The sequence below is a fragment of the Tursiops truncatus genome, chromosome 10 (genome assembly GCF_011762595.2).
Source record: "Tursiops truncatus isolate mTurTru1 chromosome 10, mTurTru1.mat.Y, whole genome shotgun sequence".
In the NCBI taxonomy this organism is placed as follows: Eukaryota; Metazoa; Chordata; class Mammalia; order Artiodactyla; family Delphinidae; genus Tursiops; species Tursiops truncatus.
Genome location: NC_047043.1, coordinates 31,086,366 through 31,101,820, shown reverse-complemented (window position 1 = coordinate 31,101,820; position 15,455 = coordinate 31,086,366). Strand labels below are relative to the sequence as shown.

General features: G+C 60.4%; 1 protein-coding gene across 3 annotated transcripts in view; it reads left to right on the top strand.

Moving 5' to 3' along the window:
• The window catches only part of VEGFA (vascular endothelial growth factor A), a 97,142-nt gene that overhangs the window by 79,395 nt on the left and 2,292 nt on the right, over positions 1 to 15,455 (top strand). The window contains exons 1-7 of one of the 3 annotated variants that reach the window (XM_033864163.2): positions 3,228 to 3,869; positions 5,770 to 5,818; positions 8,995 to 9,191; positions 10,010 to 10,086; positions 10,461 to 10,490; positions 12,348 to 12,419; positions 13,543 to 13,674. In XM_033864163.2, the coding sequence (XP_033720054.1) occupies positions 3,756 to 3,869; positions 5,770 to 5,818; positions 8,995 to 9,191; positions 10,010 to 10,086; positions 10,461 to 10,490; positions 12,348 to 12,419; positions 13,543 to 13,674 (671 nt within the window). In that variant the 5' untranslated portion in view covers positions 3,228 to 3,755. Of the gene's footprint in view, positions 1 to 3,227; positions 3,870 to 4,905; positions 5,270 to 5,769; positions 5,819 to 8,994; positions 9,192 to 10,009; positions 10,087 to 10,460; positions 10,491 to 12,347; positions 12,420 to 13,542; positions 13,675 to 15,455 lie in introns of those variants that run through there. The other 2 variants (XM_033864167.2, XM_073810689.1) reach the window with 2 other exon arrangements.

The window sequence follows — 15,455 nt, the reverse complement described above, 5'->3', positions numbered from 1 at the left end:
AGCGCCATGAGCTGAGGAGCTGCTGTGTTCTGTTCTCAGCCTAGCTCCCATTCTCAGCCCAGGCCTTCACAGAGGCCACATCAGCCCCAGGCCAGGCCCTGGCCAGATCTGGATGAATAATAAGACCGGTTAGTCCCTCTCTTCCCACAGGTATCACCCCCACTCCTTGTTCCCTGGGGGAGCCTGGGAGCTGCTGGGTCAAAGCCCAACCAGGAATTTTTCCAGGCTGGTTCCTGTATGCAAGGGTGAGTTGGGGGGCCTTGGGGAGCACTTAGGGAAGACACGAGGAGTTGGGGGAGAGGGAGGCTTTGAAGGAACGGGGGTGACTGAGGTAAAGGGAGAAGAGACTGCCAGCTGCGAGAAGTGGGCAAGGGATCCCGGAGGTCTGGGGGCTGCTGAGGAGGACTCCCCAATTCTGTTCGGAAGATGAGCTGTGAGCCTGGACTCTGGGGCTGATAGAAGCCTTGGCCTCCGGCCTGGTGGGAGCTCTGGGCAGCTGGCCTACAGACGTTCCTTAGTGCTGGTGAGTAGGTTTGAATCATCACTCAGGCCCTGGCCTCCATCCGCCCCCACCAGCCCCCTGGCCTCAGTTCCCTGGCAGCATCTCGGGGAGGGGGGGGCGGGAAGCAGGAACAAGGGCCTCTGTCTGCCCAGCTGCCTCTCCCTTTGGGCTCTGCCAGACTCCACAGTGCATACGTGGGCTCCAACAGGTCCTCTTCCCTCTGGGCCACTGACTAACCCCAGAACCACACGGCTTCCTGTTCTCAGCCCCACGAACACGGTGCCAAATACTTCTCCCCAGGGGAGACTCGCTGAACACTTCCCAAAGGACACCAGTCACCCCAGCCTGTGGGCTGCAGCAGGCCAGATGAGGGCTCCAGAAGGGCACAGTGTCCAGATGGATACATCATGCCCTCTGTGCCTAGCACTGGGCTCTGTGCACATGGGGCCATTTGAGTCCCAAACATGCCACTGTTTGAGAGGTCAGAAATGGGGATACCAGGGGTAATCTCCCTCAACCCTCTTCCTGAGGCCTCTTGAACCGGAGCTGGGGTGTGCAGACGGTAGTCACTAGGGGGCGCTCAGCCACCACAGGGAAGCTGGGTGAACTTGGGAGAGGGAGAGCAGCATCTGCGTGAGAGTGAGGACGCGTGTGAGTGTGTTGGGGGGGTAGCTGAGAGTGTTGGAGCAGGGGAGAAGGCCAGGGGTCAGCCCAGGATTCCAGTAGATCTGTGTGTCCCTCTTTCCACCAGTCCCCTTCCGACTCCCCCAGACCCCTGCCCACTCCAATATTCCCAGCATAGAGGGAATAGCTCTCGAGTCCTGTCCGCACATAACCTCACTTTCCTGTACCCTCCCCCCAAATACCGCGCGGGCGTGTGTGTCTCCGGGCAAAGGGGGGCGCATAGGTAATTTTCAGGCTGTGAACCTTGTGGGGGGGTCGAGGTTTCGCTTCGCTGGTGTGGGTGGGGGTCCAGGCTTCGCTTGGGGTCCCCAGGCGAAGGCAGCGCCAGGGGCCGAAGACGCGCGGAGGGGACGGACTCAAGGAGCCGAGGCAGGGCCTGTTCCCGCCCCTGGGCGTGTCGGGGCGGGGCCAGGCCTTCTTTTTAGTCTGCTCATAGCGGTGAGGAGCGCAGAGGCTTGGGGCAGCCGGGCTGCAAGGAGGCCGCGGCGCGGGGGGCGAGTGGAGCCGGCGGCAGCGGCGCTCGGTCGGGAGACGCATCGGCGAGGCGGACGAACCAGCGGGGTCACCAGCCAGGAGTCTCCGCACTGGAATTTGATATTCATTTATCCAGGGTTTACCGTCCTCCTTTTATTCTGAAACATTTTTTTTTGGAAAAAACCGTATTCTTTCCCCCTTTTAATTTATTTTTGCTTCCCATTCCCCGCTAAATCGGGCCGACCGTTTGGGGAGATTGCTCCTTTACTCCCCCAAATCACTTCGGATTTTGGAAACCAGCAGAGAAGCAAGAGGTGTAGCAAGAGCTCCAAAGAGAAGTGGAGGAAGATAGAGAGACCGGGTCAGAGAGCGCGCGCTGCCGAGCGAGAAACGAGAGGGACAGGGGCAAAGTGAGTGACCTGATTTTGGGGGTGACCGCCAGAGCGCGGCGCGAGCCCTCCCCCTCAGGATCCCACGTCGGACCAGCCGCGCTGACGGACAGACAGACAGACACCGCCCCCTGCCCCAGCGCCCACCTCCTCCCCGGCCGGCGGCCGACGGTGGACGCGGCGGCTAGCCGCGGGCAGGAGCCGGAGCCCGCGCCCGGAGGCGGGGTGGAGGGGGTCGGGGCTCGCGGCGTTGCACTGAAACTTTTCGTCCAACTTCTGGGCTGTTCTCGCTCCGGAGGAGCCGTGGTCCGCGCCGGGGCAGCCGAGCCGAGCGGAACCGGGAGAAGTGCTAGCTCGGGCCGGGAGGAGCCGCAGTCCGAGGAGGGGGAGGAGGAAGAAGAGAAGGAAGAGGAGAGGGGGCCGCGGTGGCGACTCGGCTCTCGGAAGCCGGGCTCATGGACGGGTGACGCGGCTGTGTGCACAGACAGTGCTCCAGCCGCGCGCGCGCCTCAGGCCCTGGCCCGGGCCTCGGCTCCGGGAGGAAGAGGCGCCCGCCTGGGCGCCGAGGAGAGCGGGCCGCCCCGCAGCCCGAGCCGGAGAGGGAGCGCGAGCCGCGCCGGCCCCGGCCGGGCCTCCGAAACCATGAACTTTCTGCTCTCTTGGGTGCATTGGAGCCTTGCCTTGCTGCTCTACCTCCACCATGCCAAGGTAAGCCGCCGTGCCCGCCTGGCGCCGCGGGCCGCTGCGAGCGCCTCTCCCGGCTGGGGACGTGCATGCGAGTGCGCGCGTGGGGGCTCAGTGCCCCACGCGGGTCCTTGGGCACCAGGCGCGCGGCTTCGCCTCTATCTTCATACGTGTAGGGGGAGGGGGCGCGCGCTAGGTGGGAGGACACCGGGACAGAGTCTCACCGCCCACGCGGGCCCTGCCCACCCACCAGAGTTACCGCACGTAGGATCTGGGCCGACCAGCGGAGGGCGGGAGCCGGAGGAGGCAGCTGAGGGGGCTGGGCTTGCGCTGCCGCTGGCGGCTGAAGTTTGCTCCCGGCCGCTGGTCCCCGACGAACTGGAAGTCCGGGCAGCGGGGGCGGGAGCCGGAGCCCAGCGGGCGGGGGGTGGGGGTGCTCGGACCTTGGACCGGGGGAGGGCAGAGAGCGTGGAGACGGCAGGGTGCAGGCGAGAGAGGGGCTTGCTGTCACTGCCGCTCGATCTCTGCGGCCCTCGCCTCGAGTTGGGGAAAAGTTTTGGGGTGGATTGCTACTGGGACCCCCCCTCTCCGCCGGGCCACCTGCGCCGCAACACCCCCGCCCGTCCCAGCTCGCGTCCCGCTCGGTGCCCGCCCTCCCCCGCCCGGCCGGGCGCGCGCGGCGCGGAGCCGATTACATCAGCCCGGGCCTGGCCGGCCGCGTGTTCCCGGAGCCGCGGCGGCCCGAGCGGGGAACCCGGGGTGGCGAGCGGCGCCCCTCCCCCCGCCTGCCCTCCGCGGGAAGGTGACCTCTCGAGGTAGTCCCTTGCAGAGGACCCGGAGAACCACCCCTATTCCTTCCCGCTGTCCCCAGCCCTTAACCCCCTCCTAGGAGGAATTTCCTAACGTCCCTTCCCCATTTCCTCTCTGCTCGAAGAGAAGCCCCTGCCACCTCTTTATTTTTTATTCCCCTCTGCTGAGAAGACCCATCTAACCTCTCTCCGGCCCCAGAGTCCGGGAAAAGAATGATCGCTGTCAGGAGTCGGGCTGCCTGGGCCCAGCCGGGTGCTTTGTCGAGACTCAACCTAAAGTCCCGACTTCGTGACAGTCTGCTTCCCTCCCCTCCCCCACACTTCCGAGTGAGCTGTGCTTTAGCTTTTATGGGGGTGGCCTAAGGGAGGGTTTAAAGAGGGTCCTCAGACCACTTTACACTTTTTGGAAAAATGGTTTGAAATTTGCTGTGACATGGGCCGTGTGGGACTAGCCCTCCCCGAACCTTTGGAGGGAGCTCCTGCCAGCCGTGCAAACACACTTTGTTCTGGTGAAATGGGCGTTGGAGCAGGAGCAGGTGGTTTTTTCGGAACTCCAAACTTGCCCACCCACCTTGCTTCCCAAAACCACCTAAGGGATCCTTTTCCGCTCTTCCTTTAGCTACAGAATCCCCTTAGAGAGTGGCAGAAGGAAGAAAATGGGCTGGGGTCCCTGCTGCCACCCGGAGTTCCTCAGACCCTGGCACAAAGGCCTTGGCTCCAGGCCTCCAAGGTGGGGGGAGGGGGAGGAGAGGCCGCCTGGCCACAGTGTGACCTTCAGAGGCCCCCAGAGAAGGACACCTGGCCCCTCCCCGCCCAGAACTGCCCCTCCCAGTGCCCCCTGGACTTGGAGGGGGTATGAAGTTTCTGATCCCTTTGCTCTTTGGGGCCCAGGAGGAGTGGAGGGCATAGGCAGAATGTTGGCAGAGGGAAGCCAGGGGGTGCCGTGGAGATGGGTGAGGGGCTGAGGCAGAGACTCCAGGGGGGTCCCTGAGGGAACTGTAGGGGGAGGCTCCAGCTGGGATCCTGGAAACTTGGCCCTGGAAGCAAGGCTGGGGGTCTGGGGTGTATTGGAGGGGGTGTGGGAAAGAGAGAGACAGACAGACAGACAGAGTCTCTGCGGAGTCTGCAGTTCTGTGGGCTAGAGCGCAGCTCTGCTGCTCGGGATCTGCCCCAAAAGAGGGGCAGGTGGGGTGGGCAGTTGGTGACAACTGGAGACCCTCTGGAAGGGCTGGGAGAAGCCTCTGCCTGCGGGGTGCTGTCAGGTCCACATGGTTGGGCTAGTTGACCTTCACAGCTTCTGGGGAGGGGAGGAATGATCTGGTGGGGGTGGGGAGGGATGAGAGGCCTCAGGCCTAGGTAGTGCAGGGGGCCCCCTAGGGGTTGGGCAGTGCTAAGGCATAAAAGGCTTCCCTGGTTGCCTTTGAGGAAGGTGTCCAGCAGGTGAGAGGGACTTGGGAACCCCCTCAGTCTGGGAGGGAGAAGAAACCAGGGAACAAGGTGGGAGCTCGAGGCTCGGGGCTTTGGAGATAAATTCAGGCTCTAGGGAGATGGGTGCGCAGGGAAAAATGGGGCCCTCCCCTCCCCCAGGGTTTCCTCCCATGTTTTCCCCTCTAGGCAACCTGTGGCTTTGCTAAGTATTCCTGAGGATAGAAGAGTTTGGATGGGGGAGGGTGCTTGGTGCCCTTCGGTCCTCTGTACCGCCCCCCCCACAGCAACAGCGCACCCTGGTATTTGTTATGTCAGCAGGAGAAGGTCACCATGTTGTTTTTCTCGCCCCCAGTCCTTCCTTCCTGCCCCAGTCCAAATTTGTCCTCCTGTTTGACCTTAATACTTACCCGTGGCTTTGGACCAGGGAGTCAGGGGGGCTGAGAGACTTCACTTCTTTTAGCTCAGCAAGGGGCCAGTGAGGGCTGGGAAAGGGAAATGTGGGGGAGGGGCGGGGACCTGGGCAGCACAGCATTCTGGTGTTTTCCTCCTGTGTTTTGAGCCCCCCCCCCCAATATCTGGTCAGTCTTTATCTTCCTTGGCTTCAGAACGGGAGCAGTCCAGGGGTGGTGCTTTGTGCTGTGGAGAGCCCCCGGAGGTGCCCTGCACCATTGAGAAGCCCCGGGGAAGCCAGAGGCTGCGGGTTGGGAGGGACTTAAGGAGGGAGCAGGGGCGGGGTGGCTGGGTCTGTGCATCCCTGCTTCTGCCCATGCCCATTCTTCGTTCTTTGTTTTGTCTTCAGTGGTCCCAGGCTGCACCCATGGCAGAAGGAGAGCAGAAACCTCACGAAGGTAAGTCCCCCCCACGCCCACTCCTGCACATGGATGGGGGGGGGTCCCTTGATCCCCCAGGGGATGGGTGGGAAGGCCTAGTTCCTTCTCAGGTCTGTTGGGGTTTGGGTGGGGAAGGGGCACAGGAATCTGGGGATCTAGAAAGGAAAAGGTGAGCTCCGGGAGATTAACCCTTCCATTCTGGAGCACTCTGTCTGTACTACTCAGACCACGGCTAGAAATAGGACTTGTGGTCTTTTTTTTCTGCTCTTTCCAGTAAAATTTTATTTGGAGAGGGAGTTGCGAGCACAGACCAGGAAGACGAATAGTGTTCAAGGATCCCAGGTGTCAGGGGAGGTGTCCCTTGTCGCCCCTGCTCCCAGGGGAGGATGGATACTCCATGTCACTTCCAACCCAGCCAGATTCCACCTGTGGGGTCTGTGTGGCAGAGGCTGTGACCCCTGCTGTCTAGATTGCCGGCTGTGGATGAGCTGGAGGTGCAGAGGGCCCAGGCTCATGGAACTCCCTCCCCCCACTTGGCATTCCTTTGCGGGTGGAGAGAGAAAGCCCTACAGCCTCCCGCTGCCCTCCTGGGGAGTAGGTTTGGGTGCTTGTGAACTTCCCTCTTGGTCCAGCAGAGGGCTGGCTGTAGCTCCCAGGAGCCCCGCCCCTCTGCCCAGCCTGAGTCTGCCTGCCTTTTGTTTGCCGCGGTTTGGAGTACAGATCCTCCCATTTCTCTAGGGATGCCCTGGCTCTCCCCACTACTGAATGTGGCCTCTGCTCCAGCCCGATGTGCCACTCCCCCAGCTCCCCACCTCTGAGAAGGGACGACCCTGGGGTCTTCCTCCAGGCGAGTTTCCCTGACCCAAATCCAGTGGCCCGGATGGTGGCCAGGGGCAGTGTTTCTACTCCCCAGGCTGGTGGTGACGCCTGGCCAGTTCTGCCTCCTTCCTCACTCAGGAGCCCTTTCCTTGACCCAGGGCCTGGCTTCCCCACCTGTGCCACTGACAGGCCTCCGCTCCCAGGGTGCACCCACCCTGCCTCAGCCTCCACTGGTCTCTCTCTGAGGTCTGGGAGAGGCAAGACAAATGGTCTTTGTTTGCTGGGGTAAAGGTTGTCTTAGAGAAATAAGGAAAACCACGAAGCCTGAAGTTGGAGTGTATGTGCGCCCACGCCTGAGCAAAAGCAGGACAGCTTTCCTTGGAGGTGTTGGCTGGGGTGCGAAGGGTGCGGTGAAGTCACCCCCGTCTACCTCCTGTGGGCCCTGAGGATGCCAGGGAGCTTTTCCAAGGAATTCCCACCCTGGATCTTTTTACCATCAGCTACCAACTGCCATGACCCAGGCCAGACTGTTCTGCCGTCCTGTCCTTGTGGCCCTGAAGGCTTGGCCACCTCTAGCCCCAGCCAGGACGCAGTGTCAGGGCAAGAATTCTTGATTAGTCATCTTCTTCAATATAGACCTGGCTTACAAAAGGACTTCTTCAGATCCCTGGTCTTGTTTATACTCTTTTTGGTGATGCTTGGTCCTAACCCTTGTAGCGGTGGGGAATTCTGTGCCCATTGTCTGGATGGGGAAGCAGAGACCTCAGGCAAGGCCAAGGACTGGCTTGGGAGCCCCCAGTGTTTTCCTTCCTGTTTTCACACGTACAGCCTCCCCACTTCCCCTCAGCTCCTCACATTCTCCCTAATCCACTATATATACCCCCCTCCCCAGCACCCAGGCTCATCTTCCTTCACCCTTCTGGAGGGAGGAGTGAGGAGAGGCTCAGCTGTGGCCTCTGGGAAGAGGCAGCTGGGGGTATGCCCTTCAGATGTCTTGGTGGGGCTCTAACCTTGTGTCTCCTGGGCTGAGAAAAGGGCGCTTGTTCTTAGGGCTGGAGATGGAAGGCAGAACCCTATACTTCAACCTCTGTTTCAGTGTCTTTAGAGATCAGCCCAACCCACTTACACAGATGTGCAGAGTCTGAGGCCTAGAGAGGGAGGAACTGTCCCAAGGTCACACCAAGTCCTGGCCAGAGCCCAGGCTTCCTCGCTGGCTGGATGCTGCTGCTTCCCTTCTGTTCAGGGGAAACTCATTTCAGGGACAGGATTGCTCTGTGGTGGTGGTGGAGGGCTGATGGGGCGTGGCAGGCCAGGCCACAATTTGGAGTAGTCATTCAGAGTCCTGACTTTATTTATTCTCAGGGGCCCTACCTCTGTGGCCCAGAATTACCCCTTCATGCTCCGGTGCACCCCAGGCTCCACGGCCAGCCTGGGAAGTTGTCTTTACCCTGGTCTCCCTCCAGATCAGCTTCTAGAAATGCTCCGTGACTGCAGTGGCGGCACCGTTTTTTCCATGATGCAAGCAGTTTGCCCTCCTGGGTGGGGTTATCGGTGGCTCGCAGGGCCAGCACAGTGTTCCCGCCCATAGCCACCTGCTGTTTCCAGGCAGACCCAGCCCCTGTGCCAGTGCCCACCACCTCCTCAGCCCGAGTCTGGGGAGGGGGTCTGGCAGGTGGCAAAGTGCCCCCTGATGCTTCCCCTCTGTTTCACAGGATGTTGGCTTGGGAGGGCTTTGATGTCAGAGTTGACTTTAACTCTGTTACTTACTGGCAGTGTGGCCTTGGGGCCAGTTACTCAGCCTCTGTAAGCCTCTAGTTCCCCATTTGTAAAACGGGGGGTCCTACTAGAACCTCAGAGTACCATGGACGGGAGAATTGTTTGCGGTGGCATCTGTGGACTCCTGTACACAGTGCCCAGCACATAAGAAGTGCTCAGTAAGTGGTTGTCGGTTAACGGCAGGGCAGCCGCTGTGGGGAGTTGGAGGGAAATGGAGAGTGGGCTTGCCAAGCTGGCTGCTCCTCCTTTCACGGGAAGCTTAGAGACCCCCAACAGGTATACTCATACTCAGACTGTCCTCTGGCATCACGGTTGACCTAGGGATTGGCTTGGCTGTCCTGGCGAGGCTAGGGGATCAGATGTGCAGGCTGACTCCCTTCGAACCTGACAGTGCCATGTGATCTTTGGAATAAAAACAGGCCTTTCTCAGTGTTGGTGGTGGAAAGCTAGGAGAGGACTTCAGCCACAGCCAAGAGACTTAAGTTAGATTTTCAGAAGGACGGTAGTGGGTACCTCTTCCAGACAGGAGCGGGTGGAGAGAAGGGCCGGCCACCTCTAACGTGACCTGCTAGGCTCATGTGTCACCCCCTGCCATGCAGTGGTGAAGTTCATGGACGTCTACCAGCGCAGCTACTGCCGTCCAATTGAGACCCTGGTGGACATCTTCCAGGAGTACCCCGATGAGATCGAGTACATCTTCAAGCCGTCCTGTGTGCCCCTGATGCGGTGTGGGGGCTGCTGCAATGACGAGGGTCTGGAGTGTGTGCCCACCGAAGAGTTCAACATCACCATGCAGGTGGGCACCTGTGGGGAGCGGGGGAGGGGCCGCGTGGGTGGGTGGGGCATTAGGCTTTGCCAACAGGTGGTCCCCGGCCCTCTCCTGGGCAGCTCTTGAAGGGAGGAGCCAGGCTTGCCTTGCCCACCTCTCGCCCCTGAGTCAGTCAAGGGGAGATGTGGAGGTCTTACCCTCTTTGGAGAAAAAGATGCTCGCATTTCTGAGCCCAGGTTTCCAGCAAGCCCCGACCACCTCCTCCTCCTCCCTGACCTCTGTCCCCTGAGCTCAGGAGGGGGATGACACCTGTGACAGGAGCCCCTCCCTTCCTCTCTAGGAGGGAGAGAGCCCTCCCTCCCTGGGGGCTCTGTTTGGGAAGCTGGATGAGCCTGGTCTGTGGAGAGTTTAAAAAGCCAGTCGTTTGGTACTGCCTGGTGATGGGGCACATCTCAGCCTGGATGGGGCTGGAGGGAACTCTGAGACCCCAGGGAGGGGTGGGTGGCTCTTGGGTAGTTACTGGGGGTAGGGTGAGGCCTGGAGGGGTAAGAGGAGGGGAGGGATGGGGAGTGGCAAGAACCCAGGACCCAAATTCCCAGCCTGGCCAACCCTGCAGCCATGTCTGCCCTCAAGAGAAGCAGGGGCTCCTCGAGGTCAGCGGGGTGGGGGGAGTTGGGGGGGGCCTGAGGCTCTTTCTGGTAGAGCCCCTGGTCCCCCCGTACTTCCGCCACCCTTCCCTGCTCTGTAGAACCCCTGGGTGCTGAGTGGCAGGAGCCATGGGGTCTCCCGCCTGGGTATGGCTGGCTGGGTCACTAACCGCTGTGATCTGCTTCCTTTTCCTCCAGATTATGCGGATCAAACCTCACCAAGGCCAGCACATAGGAGAGATGAGCTTCCTACAGCACAACAAATGTGAATGCAGGTAAGGATGGAGTCACGGAGTCATTTGTTCAGTGAATGGCTGCTGAACGAATTCAGGGGGCCCACTCTAGGCCAGGGTTAAGTACGTTCCACTTGTTAGCCCGTTTCCACCTTCCAGCTGTGTAACTGTGGGCATTTCGATATTACTTCAATGTGCCTCGGTTTCCACATCTGTAAAATGGGCACAGTAATAGTATGTACTGCTTAGCATTGTTATAAGGATTAAATGAGTCCTTATATGTCAAGAGTTTAAAACTGTAGTGATGTATCATAAATACTATGTTAAGTTTTTATTATTATTATTATTATTCTCGTTACCATCACCATCTGAACTCCTCTCCGTTTTGTTCTTTTCTCTTTCTCTACCCACTGCAGACCAAAGAAAGATAGAGCAAGGCAAGAAAAGTAAGTGGCCGTGACTTTCCCTCTTCTCCCTCTACTTGGTGGTTGTCTTGGTTTGGGGCTCTTGGCTTCCTCTCTCAGGGGGGTCTGATGGCTTCACTGGGTCCGAGAGTTGGTTTCATGGGGACTTGTGGTGGCAGCAGGGGGATGGAGCAAACTCCAGGATTATGGCTCTAGAACAACTGACAAAACCCAGCCTGGTGCCTGGAACTTCCTTTGGAAGAGACGATGCATCTCCGGGCCATTCCCGGCCAGGACTTGCGGTCTTGGCGTGTCGGGGGCTGTCGTGGAAGCTGGCTCCCGGGCCTGCTCTAGCCTCCTGTCACCCATGGCAGGGAGAGGGAGTGGGTGGCAGAGAGGCCAGCTTTTGTGTGTTAGAGGAAATGGCCTCGTTGGTGGCTGCAGTGGTGGTGCAGTTGGATTTGGGGCCAGCTGGGGTGTTTTCTTGGTGCGTGCGCTCCTGCGGGAGTGAGGCAGGCCAGAGACGCTCAGCCGCCTTGGCCGGGGAGAAAGAGGTGAATGTTGGCCATTTCCTGAGGCTTTCAGTTGCTCAGTGTGGAGGGTCAGGTCAGGATGGAGCAGGGGGTGAGGTCTGGCAGCGGTGATCCTTCAAGACAGGGCGAGCGGCTGGCACGGGAGAGAGCCTGCAGGGGAAGAGACTGAGAGAGAGCACCTCTGCCCTTCCCCCACCCATCGTCCTGTCTGCCCCCAACGCTCTGGTGACATTGAAGCCCCCTAGGCCTCAACCCCTTGCCTCTTCCCTAAGTCCCCAACTTCAGGATTGCTAAGCAGTGATTGGGGACAGGAGGCTCAGAGAGAGAGAGAGTGTGTCTGTGCGCGTGTGAATGAAGACCTTCCTTCCTCCAGAACTTTCTCCCGAGAGGGAACAGACTTGCCCCTCTCCTCCATCCCCTCCCCTTCATTTGTCCCATGTGGCAGCCATCCTGAGGGGCATTCTCTGGGGCCGGGCAGGTGTGGAGAGGGCTGATTCCCTGGAGGGGGACAGACTTCAGCTTGCCGCCCTTGCCTGTTCCCCAAACGCCTGCCTTGCCCACAGGGAGAGTGGGGTTTCGCCTGGTCTCCGAAGAGAGTCTGGTGAGATGGTGTAGCAGGCTTTGACAGGCTGGGGAGAGGACGCTTCGCCAGATGCCGCCCAGGCCCCCCTCCCCACGCCTCCCTAACTCCCACCCCACCCTGCCGCCTGCCTGGGGCCCCGCCTCTCAGCCCAGGTTATGGCCGGGCTGGCTGGCGCCTTTCGTATGCCACCCTTGGTTTTGCGCCAGCGCCCAAGATAGCTGCTCCCCTACACTGAGATTCACAGAGGCAGGGCCCCTGGAGGGACCCCTCGCTCTGGTACTTGGAAATGAAGGCAGAAGGTGCCTGGAGTACAGCCTGCACCCCCTTCCCTCGCCCCCCCTCGAGTCAAGTCTCTGACCTTCTCCCCAAACTCTGGCCTACCTCTTATGGCCCCTGACCTTCAGGGTCAGACTTGTTCAGGGATGCTGGGCAGAGAGCCTGCCCCCTAGGCTTTGCCCCCTGCCTGGAACCAGGAGACACCATGAGCGTGGAGGCCTGTGGGTCCAGTGCCCTCCACCCAGCCTCTGCTCCCCCCGCCACACACACAGCCTTGCTAGGAGCTGGGTTTGCCGCCCCCCCCACCCCCCGCTCCGCCCAAGGGTAAAGTGAGAAGAAGGTGCCATTGAGTGCCTGCCGCCCCGGCCCATCCCGTGTGCGTGCACGTGTGCAAGCTCTCCCTCGTGCCTCGGAGCGTGTCCTGTGTCCTGCCCTCCTCACTGCTTCCTTTCCTCTCCCCTACCCCCTTGCTTTCTCTCTGTCTGTCTCTGTTTTTTTATTTTCCAGAAAATCAGTTCGAGGAAAGGGAAAGGGGCAAAAAAGAAAGCACAAGAAATCCCGGTATAAATCCTGGAGCGCGTACGTGGTGCCACCGCTGTCTCGTTTCCTGGAGCCTCCCAGCCCCCAATCAAACTCCCGCCTGCAGGACCCTGGAACCCTGCCTCCCTCCTGCTCCCCTTCCCTGGCTCCTATCCTCCCTCTCCCCTAGTGACTCTCTCTCACTCTCACTCCACTAATTGGCACCGATGGGTAGATGTGGTGGTGGCATTGCTGGTCCAGGGCTGGGGGTGGGCGGGTGGGCAGAGTGGGCCTGGAGGATTCAGGGAGGGGCCTCTGGCTTGGCTGGGCACCCACCGCCTTTCCCTCACCCACTGGGCACTGGTGGCGGGCCCATGTTGGCACGGGTGCCGGGCGCTGATGCCTGCTCACCCAACTGGTTTCCACTGCTCTAGGCTTCCGCACTTCTCTGGAAGCTGGGGGGTGGGGGTGGGGAGGGCAGACGTGGCGTGAGGAAGGGGCGTGGATGAGGTGAGGCAGCTCGTTGTTGGCTGAAGGAGGATGTGGCGTCAAACACCACTGCGGCCCCTCCTTGTGGACTTGGGGCCTCTGGAGGAGAGCCCCCTATTCCAGCCCAACCCATGGCACCCACAGAAGCCTTCCCGTAGGGTGGCCTCTTCCTCTGGGTTTGAGGCTGTGGGCGACCCTTTGGCCACAGCGGCCTGGCCTGTGGACCCTGCCTCTGGGCCTAGCCTGCCGTCACTCCCTGCTTCAGCCCCCACTTTGGTGGAGGGGCCTGGGCATGAGCCTTCACACAGGGAGGAGGTGGCCCCGATTGCCATCCCCAGCAGGTGGAGAGTGAAGGTGTGCTTTTCCGGGGATGGTAGCCGTTGGGGCCCTGTGGCCCGAGACTTGCACTTGTGCCCGTGGGACAGCGCTGCCCCTTACAGCACCCCTGTCCTTGCATTCTGCCCGTGTACGTCCGCCTCTTCCTGCGGGCAGGCTTCCTAGCCAGTGCTGCCTCTTTCCGCCGCTCTCTCTTGTCTTCCGCTGTGGCGTCGGACCCTTCCAGGGCGTGGAAGGGTGTGGGGCCCGTGAGCTGGGTGGGGTGCAGCTGCTGACGTGGTCGGGGGTGTTGCATGGATTTTTTTCTCTCTCTCTGCTGACGCTCTAGCTTAGATGTCTTTCCTTTTGCCTTTTGCAGTCCCTGTGGGCCTTGCTCAGAGCGGAGAAAGCATTTGTTTGTACAAGATCCGCAGACGTGTAAATGTTCCTGCAAAAACACAGACTCGCGTTGCAAGGCGAGGCAGCTTGAGTTAAACGAACGTACTTGCAGGTTGGTTCCCAGAGGGCGAGCAAGTCAGAGAGGGGCTTTGCACAGAGATGGGGAGAGAGAGAGAGCGCGCGAGCGAGCGAGCGAGAGCGAGCGAACGCGCACCTGAAAGGGGCCAGCTGCTTGCTCAGCTTCTAGCTGCTTGCCTGGTGACTGCCGCCTTCTCTGCTCGCGGGGCCCCTGCGCTGGGCAGCGGGTGCTGGCCGGCCCGCCAGGGCCAGTTCAGAGCTTGCCCTGGTTGCGTGAGTGGGCAGGCCAGTGTGGCTTCCCGTGGTGGTGTGGACGCAGGCTGAGTGTTGTGTCCTGTGGTCCTGCTCGTAGTGGCTGTTGGTTCTGACGTCGTGATTCCTACCTCTGCTGCTAATAGGAAGGGCCCTTCCCGGCGTGGGGGGATGCGCCTCTACAAAGCGCAAACACTTGGGGGCCTCGCCACCGCCTCTGAGGTCTGCACCGCTGGGTTTCTCATCCCCTCAGCGTCTCTCCTTGGGGACAGGGCTTGAGTTCATCCTCAGACTGGGGTCCTGGAGGGCGTGGGCTCTGCCTGTTGGTTTAGGGCAGATAGGAGATTTAACATCAGGAGACGCTAGATAGCTTAATACTCCAGTCATCACGGCGACAACCCCGAACAGCCCACCTATTTCCAAATGCCCCTGGGATGGGTGGAGGGAGGGAGCCACACCCATTCTCCTAATGTTAGGCTGTGAGCTCCTCACCCCTGGGCCTAGGTTTTATTCATCTGTGTGACCCCCCACTCCCACCCCAGGCATCTGTGCCTCTGTCCCTTGTTCACACCAGGGACCAAGGAAGTGTCAGGTGCGTGAGTGAATACATGACCGAGTTCAGGGGTGAGGGCAAGAGCACGGGGCCGTGACAGGTGGCTGGCAATCTTTTGATGCCTCGCTGGTGTTTATACTCGTCTGGCCTGTGCTCAAAGGCAGGGAGCCCTCTGGGCCAGCGTAAGCTTCACCCAGGAAGGAGAGGCTTTTATGGGGATTCCCGGGCAGGGCCAGGGTGCCCCCGGCTAGTCCAGATGCCTCATTGGTTAACAGGGTCCTTGGAGTGTAGCTCTCTCCCCCGTCTCCCGTGTTCCTGTGGCTTGTGCGTGTCAGGGAGGCTGGGGACCAGGCCCTGGGGGTGTTACTGTGGGTTCTGTCTGTCTTGGCGGTACGTGAAGGCAGGAAGTGTACACTAGTGCTGGGGTGGGGGCTCTGCCTCACCCCAGGGCTGCCTGAGGGGTCTCCACATCTCCCAGGGACCTCCGAGAAGATAAGGGATTTGCCATTTTAGGGTTACCACGGTGATCATTCTGCAGTGATGGGATAGGGGGATGTCTGCAGTGACCTGGGGGCTAACTGAAGTTACCCGAACCCATCCTCTCACCTGGCTGTATGGGGGAATTTCAGTCCTCAAACAGGAGGCTTAGGATCCCCATTCCTAAGCTCTCAGAAGGGCAGGGCCTGCTCTGACCTCTCTTCAAGAGGGGAGGGTAAAAGGCAAGCAGCCCAGGTGCAGGGGCATGATGGGAAAGTTCTAGGAGTCCCCTCTGCCTCCCCGACCCTAAGTTAAATAGCATATTGGAAAGGTAAGGCAGCCTGGTACCTGGGGCCTGCAGCTGAGGCCAGGACGGTGGGCATGGCGAGGGGAGGTGTGTCTCTCACCTTCCCAGGGCCCCAAGCCCTGCTGGCTCCGCCTCTCTTGGGAGCCTCACTTCCCCAGCTTCCTGGCCTGCTTGGCCTCTGCACAGGCCCTATCCTTTGCTCTCCCAACTCACTCCCCCAAACCAG